The sequence below is a fragment of the Grammomys surdaster genome, unplaced genomic scaffold (assembly GCF_004785775.1).
Source record: "Grammomys surdaster isolate TR1022 unplaced genomic scaffold, NIH_TR_1.0 372, whole genome shotgun sequence".
NCBI classification, from domain to species: Eukaryota; Metazoa; Chordata; class Mammalia; order Rodentia; family Muridae; genus Grammomys; species Grammomys surdaster.
The window spans coordinates 6,426,325-6,437,725 of record NW_021604791.1 but is presented as its reverse complement, the minus strand read 5'-3'; the positions used below and the strand labels follow the sequence as shown (position 1 = coordinate 6,437,725).

General features: G+C 41.8%; 1 protein-coding gene across 1 annotated transcript in view; it reads right to left on the bottom strand.

Moving 5' to 3' along the window:
• The window catches only part of Aasdh (aminoadipate-semialdehyde dehydrogenase), a 30,280-nt gene extending 18,879 nt beyond the window's left edge, over positions 1-11,401 (bottom strand). Inside the window, exons 1-5 of the mRNA XM_028780757.1 lie at positions 11,362-11,401; positions 10,381-10,560; positions 8,050-8,317; positions 7,280-7,400; positions 2,394-2,707 (exon numbers count right to left, since the gene is read on the bottom strand). Of these exons, the coding sequence (XP_028636590.1) occupies positions 2,394-2,707; positions 7,280-7,400; positions 8,050-8,279 (665 nt within the window). The 5' untranslated portion in view covers positions 8,280-8,317; positions 10,381-10,560; positions 11,362-11,401. The remainder of the gene's footprint in view (positions 1-2,393; positions 2,708-7,279; positions 7,401-8,049; positions 8,318-10,380; positions 10,561-11,361) is intronic.

The window sequence follows — 11,401 nt, the reverse complement described above, 5'->3', positions numbered from 1 at the left end:
GTGTGTGTGTGTGTGTGTGTGTGTGTGTGTGTGTGTGTGTGTGTGTGCTGGTGTTATAGAACATGTGTCGGATGTCCAGCTTGTGACATGGGTCTTAGTATTCCAACGTCAGTCAGCATGAACTTGCAGGAAGCACTGTTAACCCCTGTACCACCTCTCTACCCTCATTTGTATGTTTTAAGACAATGCCTTACAATGTATCCCAGGCTGGGCAGGAGTCTTAATCCTCCTGTCTCAACCTCCTGAATGCTCGGATGCAGGTCAGGCATACTCACCAATGTTACTGTAGGCCCAGTCTTTCCTTTTTCTATTATTTGGAATTTTCTCTTGCATGAGAACAAAGAGCAGCAGGAGACGTTAAGTTAGGATATCAGAGCAGGGATTTGTTTAGTCTATACTCTGCTTTTAACCTGAACATGCAAATCACTCCCTAAGAAAACTCTCTTAACTTAAAAACATCTTTAAGTGTGGCATGAAGATTTTTTAAAAATCGAGGCTAGAGAGATAGCTCAGTGGTTAACAGCTCTAGCTAGAGGACCCCGTTTCAATTCCCAGCACCCCCATGTCAGCTCACAGCTGTCTTAACTCCAATTCCAGTGGATCTGATACCCTCCCACTGACATATATGCAGGTAAACAATAAAGCACATAAAAATAAATAAATAATCTTTTTAAAAAGGGGGCTGGAGAGATGGCTCAGCCATTAAGAGCACTGACTGCTCTTCCAGAGGTCCTGAGTTCAATTCCCAGCAACCACATGGTGGCTCACAACCATCTGTAAGGAGATTTGATGCCCTCTTCTGGTGTCTGAAGATAGCTACAGGGTACTCATAATAAACTAACTAACTAACTAAATAAATAAATAAATATCTTTTTAAAAAAGTTTAAAAAAGAACTTAACGTTTTGGGGGGTTTTGTATTTTTAAAAATCTAAATATGGTATACCTGTGCCTCACATAATGAATAACCCAAATTCAATTTTTAATGAAACTGTTCTTTATATATACTGTCTGGTTTCATGGTGAGATGTTCAAAGTCAGCAAACTTTCTTTCTTCCCTCCCTCCACTCCTTCTGTCTTAGACAGGGTCTCACTATGAACCTTGACCTTGGGATCCCTCCGTGTAGGAAGCATGGCTATAGACTTGTGTGTTACAGGATATTTGATTATTGTACATAGAAAACCTAATTGTTAGCAAAATATAAAAGCCTAAATAGATATTGCATTTGTCAGATGCAGTTAGATGTGTCCTGTAGAGATGCAGTTTGGGTGAGCCTCTAAAAGCCTCCTTAGATAAGAATGCTAAAGAATACAAAGTCCCTGCCTGTTTTAAGGCAAGTTGCTTGGAAGAGGTCTTGTGGGCTTTGCTCTATGACCCAAGGCAAAGTCAGCTGGGTGGTCTGGAGCTACCTCACCCATAAAGGTGAAACGGTTCAGCACCTAGTGACTTGGCTTGAGCCATACCACCATGGCTACATCATAGTTCAGTCTGGCAAGGATGTGGAGGAGGAGGTATAGACTTCTTGTATAGTAACTAGACCTTCGCTAGATCCATCTCTCTCTCTGTCTCTCTCTCTCTGTCTCTCTGTCTCTCTCTCTCTGTCTCTCTCTCTCTCTCTCTCTCTCTCTCTCTCTCTCTCTCTCTCTCTCTGTCTCTCTCTCTCTGTCTCTCTCTCTCTCTCTCTCTCTCTCTCTCTCTCTCTCTGTCTCTCTCTCTCTCTCTCTCTCTCTCTCTCAGCCTTCAGGAACAACAGAGAAGCAACTGGCAGGACACAGATAACACAATACGCTAAGAAAGTAAGCTAAGAGCCCTCTTGGGTTTGTTGGTGCTCAAGAGAGAGGTAGCCTAGCTCTGTAGAATGACACAGATGGAAAGAGATTCCTAGAGAGCTAACAGTTCGGTTGTAGGATCAGGCTTGTGAATAGATATTTTGTATATAGTTAAGAAAATAAAGTTACCTCAATGAGCTAGCAGGTTTCTACCTCAGTCTACGCCTTCTGCATCTTTATTGGTATAAATATTAGATAACTTAGATGGTTCCACTTGTGTTCACAGATAAGAAGTAGATGTATAACCTGTTTTCTGTCCAGAAGGCTGGGAACAGATATGGTTAACAACTTTAAGTATTTGTTTTATTGTAAATCTTGATCTAAATGTATACTCCTAAGTAACTGAGCAATTGGATCTGTCTTGTTTGATCTGTATATGATCCTTAGTTCTCTGTTCTTTTTTAAAATATAAGATTTTTGTTTTGTTTTCCCGAGTCTCTCTCCATAGTACAAACTGGCGTCAGACTTGTAATCTTTCTGCCTCTAGCCTCTCAAATACCACTGAGTCCCACGACACCCAGCTTAAAACGGAAACTCCAAGAAGGATTCCAAGGACAGAACTTACCGGAAGTGCTGGATATTAGGTAGTATGCATGCATGAGGCACTCTGACAATCTTCGGTGTCCCTGTGGTCCCTGAGGTATGGAGGACATATGCCAAGCAACCCTCATGCCGCATGTCCATACATTCCTTCTCTTGGGTCCTGTTGTCACCATTCACTCTGTCTTCTCTCTCCTTCACCTTGTATTTATCTGTTCTGTCACCGAGCATTGAGTTCGCCTCACCAGTTTCCCAATGCAGTCTGAAGAGTACCAGGTCCTTATGTTCCATTGAAACTATATCATAGTTCAAAACTGTTTCATGTGAAGATTTGAATTTCTGTTAGAGAAGAAATTTACAAATATTAACATGTTAAACTGGGCGATGATGGTGCATACCTTTAATCCCAGCACTTGGGAGATGAGGAAGGCTGATCTCTGAGTTTGAGGCCAGCCTGGGCTACAGAGTGAGTTCCAAGACAGATAGCGCTACACAAAGATATCCTTGTCTCAAAAAGAAACAGACAGTGAAAGGTCCCCGGGGAGGGGAGACCCCCACTCAAGCCATGAGAAATTACAGCCACCCAAAAGACTCAAAGTCACGGATCTTGATGCAATCAGCAAGAGGTATATTTCAATCAGCACGCTGAGGCCAAGAACCCGTAACCCACCTAGGGGCAGAGGAGCTCGACCCCTAGCTAGGGGAGTGTAGGATATCTAAAGGAGAAAACCACAACCCAGGGGGAGTGGGGAGGGCTAACTGTGGAAAGTGCCAGGGTTCAGGAACAATCATGGGGAAAGCACCAGCCTGTTACTCAGCATATGACAGGGTTCGAGGAACAATCATGGGGAAGTATAGGTTTTTTTCTCAAGGCTCAGTCTTATTCAGCCATATCATTTACATCATCTACTCTGTGGTTAGCCAAGTTCTTGTTCTTGTAGCACAAAGCCCAGAACTAGCCAAGCTGCTCTCCTGGCTCTTCTTACTGTTAGTCTGCTAGAAGTGACATTTCTACTAACCCTTCAAGACAAAGACAGAAATGAGATATATCTCATTAACTCAAGAGTTAAGTGTTATTTCCAAACTCACCTTCAAAGCAGACATGCAGAAAAGCCCACACTTACAGTGGAACACAGTAAAGGTAATAATGGCACATGACTGAAATGTCAGAGAAACTGAACCTAACTCCACACAGAGGGTCAGAGGCTTCAGAGGCAACATTTGTTATTCTCTAAATGAGAAGATGGACAGTTGAGACAAGCACCGGTACAGAGTTCATGAGCTAAGAAAGCTGGCACTTCAGAAGTGTGCAAAACTGAAGGAGAGGGTGAGGCTTGGTATCGACAAGAGATGGAATAAGAATCCTCATGTATTTTGCATAATCAGCAAACCTGTATGTGATGGGATCAGCTGACCCCAGCTGGCAAAGGCACAGGGCTACACAGTTAAATGACAGCCACTTCCTGAACCCTTCCTTTACCATCGTTCTCAGCCAGTCTTGCACTAGAAGAGGACAGCCATCATTTGGGCGCACACGGCGTGCCTGACTGCCAACTGAGCCAACAACTGCAGGGTTCTGACTTGTTGCTCTTGTGTGATTCTGAATAAGCTGGATGAAACAGGGTTATGTTTAGTTTGTTTGGATTTGGATTTTGGGGAATAAGTTCTTGTTACGGCCCTGGATGGCCTGGAACTCACTATGTAGACCATGACCTCAGACTTGAGGCACCATCTGCTTCCTGAGTGCTAGGATTACAGGCCACACCTGACCTGTACACATTTAAAGTGGGGGTCTTCTGAACAGAGCTTCTTGGGCAGAGTTTTTAAAACTGCTCAATTGAAAGAATCTGAGTTGCCCTACGAAATAAATATAAATAACAAAAAGTCACACCCTGGTAGCTTGTGATGTTTGCTGCAAGTGTTTGTTACATATGTGTGTGTCAGAAGTGGGACGAGGTATATACAGCCCACAGAGCTAAAACAAAAGGCAAACTGTACCCATCTGTAACAGAGTAGGTGTGTGGAGAGCTTTTGGGGCTGACTTGTAGAAATTTGGCAGGAGCTCATGGTAATCATTTTATCTTAGCTATTCTGATAAGGAGAGAGAGAGAGAGAGATAGAGAGGGAGGGAGGGAGGGAGGGAGGGAGGGAGGGGTAGATATTAAGGAACTTTGTTTATTGCCTTGTTTGTTCCTTGACCTAGAACTGACTTTATTACTTGCATGTACTTAAAATGGTATAAAAGCAGGCTGGAGAAAACGAGCCCTCTGCAGCCTCAGCACTGGCTGGAGTCATGTTATAATGTTGTCTAATCGTCTTTTGCTTTTCAATCCTCCCTCCCTCCCTCCCTTTTGACTGATTGAGCTAGCACGCCTTTAATCTCAGCACTCACAAAGCAGACCTTTGTGAGCTTGAAGCTAGCCTGGCCTATATAGTGAGTTCCAGGACAGCCAGGACATACTCAAAAAAAATCAACCAAACAAAAATAGAAGTTCAAGGTCATCAGCTTAATAACTAGTTTGAGGCCGGACTGCTTTTTTTTTTTTAATGGGATTTTAACAACAGGCTGTTTGTTTAAAACAAAACAAAACAACAAAAATAGTTCATGACCTATACACTTTTTTTTTTTTTGGGGGGGGTTTTCGAGACAGGGTTTCTCTGTGTAGCTCTGGCTGTCCTAGAACTCACTCTGTAGACCAGGCTGGCCTCAAACTCAGAAATCCGCCTGCCTCTGCCTCTCAAGTGCTGGGATTAAAGGCGTGCACCACCACTGCCCATTCTTATACATTCTTAAGACCTAGCTCAAAATCATTCTTTTCCATTAAAACTGTACTCTGCAGAGTCACACCCCTTAGGACCCTACCACACTGCAGATCTGGGGGAGGCTCTAGAGGCCTGGCTCTTAGTTTTTCCCCCATATCCTTCCAAACACCTCCTCTCTACCTAGCCCACGGCTCTACACCACTGACATTTGGGTTGCACAGTTCTGTGGGGGAGCCTGTCTTGTGCACTGTAGGAATTTTAGCGCCATCTACTACCTACAGATGCCAATAGCCTCTTGTTTCTATCAGCACAATGAGAAATATCTCCAGACATTTGGCAGTACCTCCAGGGAGGCTGAACTGTCCCTAGATAGTAACTGATCTGGTGGGAAAACAGCAGATGCTCAATGGCCTCTCATTGCTTCTTCATTAAGTGAAGCAGGAATGCTCACAGATCATGGAAATCATGGCTGAGGAAGGCCAGCCATTAGCTCTGGGGCTTTGTGTATCAAACCTTACTATATACCTTCACAAAGCACCCTGATAGTGACAATTCTCACACCTAACCATCTTTTAGAACACTTTCAACAAGACTTAAGAAAAATAAGATACCAGGTGTGGTGGCACAAGCATCTAATCCTGTCTCTTGGGAATCAGAGCCAGGCAGATCTCTGTGAATTCAGGGACGGCCTGGGTCTACATATTTGGTTCCAGGATAGTCACATAGTGAGACCCTATCTCAAAAACAAAACAAAACGAAAGACAAAATAACAGCAAACAAACAAGAAAAGTAAAAGAAAGCACAGCACTGTTCTCTGAGAGAAGTCTATTTGTGGGAACAAAGGACTGAGTACCTTCAGGAGTACAAGGGAAGGCGCCAGCTAGACACCAACAGTTACCTCAACACACTTACTAACCACATTCATCTTTCAAATATCTTTCTAGAGATCACTTTAATACTCATGAGCTTCACAGTTCATATGCCCATGTACTCAAACACATGCAATGCATTTAGGTTATTTTCAAGTATAAGCTGGTTCACATAGAAGGTGAGCGAGTAAAAGAGAACTAAACTGAAAAGAACTTCTATAATAGTCTTCACCAGGTAGACAGTATTTTCTCAACAAAAAATTTAACAATAATACAACATGGACTACCTCTTGCTGAACATCCAGTGTTAACTCCTGTCTCTAAAGCAGTGGTTCTCAGCTACACTGTCGGTTGGCAGATACTTAATTTTTTTTTTTTTTTTTGAGACAGGGTTTCTCTGTATAGTCCTGGCTGTCCTGGAACTCATTCTGTAGACCAGGCTGGCCTCGAACTCAGAAATCTGCCTGCCTTTGCCTCCCAAGTGCTGGGATTAAAGGCGTGCGCCACCACTTCCTGGCTGTGTGCCTGCTCTTCTCTGCATGTGTACTATGTGAATGCAGTGCCTGCAGAGTCGAGGGTATCGAACATCCTGGAACTGTTGTTACAGGCTTGTGACGTCATATCCAGCATCTGATATGGGTGCTGGAACTGAACCCACATCCTCTGCAAGAGCAGAAGTGCTCGTAACCTTTGAGAAATCTTTCCACCTCCATACTTAGAACTTTTTAAATAATAAATTTTCCACTAATGTGTGGTCTAAGAGCTGATCCCTTTTTCAAAACGTCAGCTCAGTTATAGTCCTTTAACATAGTGGAGCACTATGTAACTGACACAAAAGTACATAAAAGTAAACTGTGCAAGTACCATGCCACTTCCCAGCATAGGAAAGAATCTGGAAGCAGGAAGGGAAAATGCAGAACCATCATAAGGCTAGAAGACACTTCCATGTCACAAAGTGTAGTTCTCAATGTAACATGCACTGGGGAGGGAGCCAGGGAGCCCTAGGGAAGATCTGGGCATTTTTGGATACCACAGCTAGAAGGTACTGCTGGTATCTAACGTGCAAGAGACAGTAACGGTACTGACCATCTTATACTGTGTGGGAACCTCCCACAACACACGCTCAACCAGAATGATGACATCGCTGAGGCTGAGAAGCAAGGGCAGAGTTAGTGATTCAGAAGTCAAGACTTCTTAAACTGAAGTCAGCCCGTCTCTCTCTCTCTCTCTCTCCCTCCCGTTTCTCCCTCCCCCGTACACTTAAAACACTAAGACTTACATTAACCTGCCGTTTTTCAACGAGGACATACTTTAGGTCACATTTTTTCATAAAGTGGGTTGACAATGACGGTGGGGAGTCTGGATCAATAGGTGCATAAGCTGCCTGGACCTGAAGAATCCTGTGGGGCAGGTACAAGGTTAGTGCAGTGCATACAGTTCTCCCAGGAGCACTTGATAAGAACTTCACTGTTCATCAGCATTTCACAGGATTTAGGGTCGTGCCTTGGTTGTAGCTATTCTATCTTGTCCCCAATGGCTATCTAGGATAGTGTAAAATTCTATTTTCACTTCTTATCCCAACGTGGGATGAGGGCGCAGCTTAATTGTACAGAGTTTATTTAGCATGTACAAGGCCCTGTGTTCAATACTCAGTATTGAAAAAAGAAAGAGGTCTTAACACTTAATATACAGAAAGATAATATTTTAAGAGCGTTAACAGGCACTGGAATGATGGCTCAATGGTCTTCTTTACCTAAGGACAATTAGAAAATGCTTTACCTGTTTTCTTCTGACAGACAAATGAGGCCTTTATACTTTAGAGATATTTAAAGTACAAACTTTTAGTCTTTCCTTAATAAGCTCAAATTAACTAATATACATGATCAAAAAATAATACCAGAAGAAATATGTACTTCAACTTCTTTAGAAAATGACAAGCTAACACAGAAGAATCCAATAGTAAATAAAACAGTAGTTTACAATGTATATTATGTACTATAAACTATTAAATTAGCTTAGAGTAATATCAGTTTATGCTAGAAGTATTACCCTAAAATCCAGGAGGGTAAGTTTATCCCAGGTTGACAATAGAGACCAACTTCCCGAATTCCTCCAAAGTTACAGTGTGCTAGCAGAAAATCGGATAATTCTGAAGCCTTGCTCAACAAAGTCTTGTAGGTATAGCACTCTGGAGGCTGGTTGTTGCCTTGGTCAAAACATACAGCTGTTCTATCCAAATAGACACAGGCAGCCCGATGCACCAACTCCTGTAGCTTCATTTTACTGCGGTTTGTCTAAACACCTGTGGCTGAGAAATCTACACATTGAGAGAAATGTTAGAGTTTTTCATGAGGTGAGAAGGAAACATATCTACTAGCAAAAATGACCATCAGCTAAGTATCTAGGTTAGTCACAGATCATTTACCAATGTGTGAGATCCCAATCCAGTCCCCAGTACTGCAAAACAACGAACCAAAAGGAAGTGCCCAGAAAAGTGCTATCTGTTTAAGGTTCTGCAAGGCTGACTGGTGAAAATGCAGGAGGCTGGAGACTGGGGATGTTGCATATTCAGGTAAACTACCTTGGGTTATCTTGGCAGCAGGTTTACTGTCCACCTGTGTGCCCACCCAATGTCCTAGTGGCTATCATCTGAAGCTTCTCTGAAGATAAGTACCTTAGCTCCCACCAAGCCCGGAGCTAAGAATATCATCTGATCCCACCCTAAATCTATAATAGGAAATCTCTTGATTTGCTGGAATCCACCTACCAAATTCCAACCAATGTATTTGAAAAACCTTGATATTTTACTTTCCTTTGTCTTTTAACTACATAAGCCGTAGGCATGCTTCTACCCTGGGATGTGATTTTTATGGTAACCTAAATCTGGGGTCCTGGAACCTGGTCACTCATATTTGGCTCAGAATAAATGATCTCCTATTGTCCTTAGGGTAACAGCAGTACTTTGTATAACTAGAACAAACAAAATCTGTCTCACAGATACATAACCGAAGCTCTAAACTTACTAAATACCTGTGGCAACTTTGCTGAAAGCAATGACATTAAAAAAATGAACTTGACGACAGTCAACGAACACTGGATCAAAACTTAAACATGTAGGAAGGATGTGACATTCACATAAAAGAATTAAGCAGGGAGAAATATAGGCTTATTTTTCAATTGACCACAGTATTAAAAGGATAGACGTTTAAAAATAAGCAATAAAGGGATGGAGAAGGAAAGAAAGAGAGAGAGGGAGGGAGGGAGGGAGGGAAGGAGGGAGGAAGGGAGGGAGGGAGAAAGGAAGGAAGGGAGGAAGGAAGGAAGGAAGGGAGGGAGGGAGAGAGGGAGGGAGGGAGAGCCGGCCAGTGGTAGCACACGCCTTTAATCCCAGCACTTGGGAGGCAGAAGCAGGCAGATTTCTGAGTCTGAGGCCAGCCTGGTCTACAGAGTGAGTTCCAGGACACCCAGGGCTGCACAGAGAAACCCTGCCTCGAAAAATCAAAAAGAAAAAAAACAAAAAAACAAAAAAAGAAAGAAAGAAAGAAAGGAAGGAAGGAAAGATGGATGAAGGAAGAAAACAAGAAAGGAAAGAGAAACAAAAAACAAACCAACAAACAAAAAAATCAGGCTTGGTGGAGCATGTCTTTAATCCAGCAGATTAATCCCAGACAGAGGCAGGTAGATCTTTGTAAGACCAACCAGGTCTATATGAAGAGTTCCTGAACAGCTAGGGCTACACACAGAGATCCTGTCTCAAAAAAACTACAAACAAAAAACCACTAGGGATCAATGCTAACAAAAATCCTGTCACTCCTAGTATCCTTGAAGGATCCTAGTATCCTACTGAATCCTATTAACATATATCAGAGAAAAATAAGATTTATCAATGATCATTCCAATTCTTTACCTGTTCATACTTAAGTGGCTTACTTACTGATTGAAAATAGAATATAATTTTCAATTGTGTTATTTAATTACCATCTAGCTGGTAATTAAAGGGCTTCTTGAACCCATGAAATAAAAAATGTCCAAAATAATGCAAAAATTTGAAATGTGATTCCTAAGTATCAAATTTTTAAAAACAAGACAATTTTAATACTTATGGTATTTTTAAATAAATATTTCCATAAATCTAACTGTTATATATATACAAATGATTTTCCAGATACACAAATGGACAGTAAACAAGTTATATAAACTACAGTATGCTCTACAGGATATAGGGAATGAGTTTATTTTGGGATATAAGGTTATTGTAGTAGAGTATCTCCTGCTATTTTTGCCTGTATAAGAACACAGAATAACCAAATAAATTTTGCTTAGCACCCAATTTTCCACATTAATGTATTATACTTATTTTTACAAAAATCTAGTCTGCACCTGGAGATGTGTCTCAGGAGTTACACAGCCCTTGTTCTTTCAGAGGACACAGGTTCCATACCCAACTGGGAGCTCAATACAGTCCACAGTTCCAGTTCTGGGGAATCCGACAGCCTTTGAAGACACCAGGCATGAACACGGTACACTTAGTATATACATGTAGGTAAAACATCCTTATACCTAAAATTTAAAAAAAAAAGTCTGTTTAAAAGTTGCTTTTCCTTAGAAAAGCAAGTACATGTGTAACTGTTAATTTCTTACAAGAAAATATAATCTACTGACATAATACACAGCAGTAGAATAACAAGACTATAAGTTAGTTCTTAAAATGTCGTTTTTATAACTAACTACAAAACTCACCACACAAAATCTATAATCAAGGAGTTTTTCTACTTTGAATTTAAAAGTTCCCAGTGGCAAAATTCAGCTCTGTCCAGGTTTTAATTTCAGTCATTGAATTTTATGTCTATGACCCTGTCTTCTCTGACCCACTCCGTCCCTTCAGACTTGGGCCATCTAGATGGCTCAGTGGAGAAAGAAACTTGCCATCACACCAGAAAGCCTGAGTTTGATAATGGGACCCACATGATAGAAGGAAAGAACCCACTTCCGAAAGCTCCTTTTTGTTTATCAAGCATGTTGTGCGCGCACACACACATACTTTAAATAAAAAAGACCATAAAAACAAGTCAACCATGAAAAGGGATGATCCAGCAAGCTAATTTCGTGTTGCAGCATTAAGATTAAGCGGCTCCCTAATGTACAACTGTAAATGAAGCTATTTATTCACCAAGAGATCCTGATCTTAAGGGCTCTCCCTATACTGGGCATTATAAATACTAGTAAATTATCCGTCTGCATCTTATACACATCATGCAGCAACCTTAAGTTACAATGCACTTCGTGGATCCCAAAAAACTTTCACTGGCTCTCGGGACCACGCTAGGAGGTGGCGAAGCAGGTGATCCAGGAGACACATACAGCCGCTCCAAGCCGGAGTCCGGAAGCCGGCCAGGCCAGG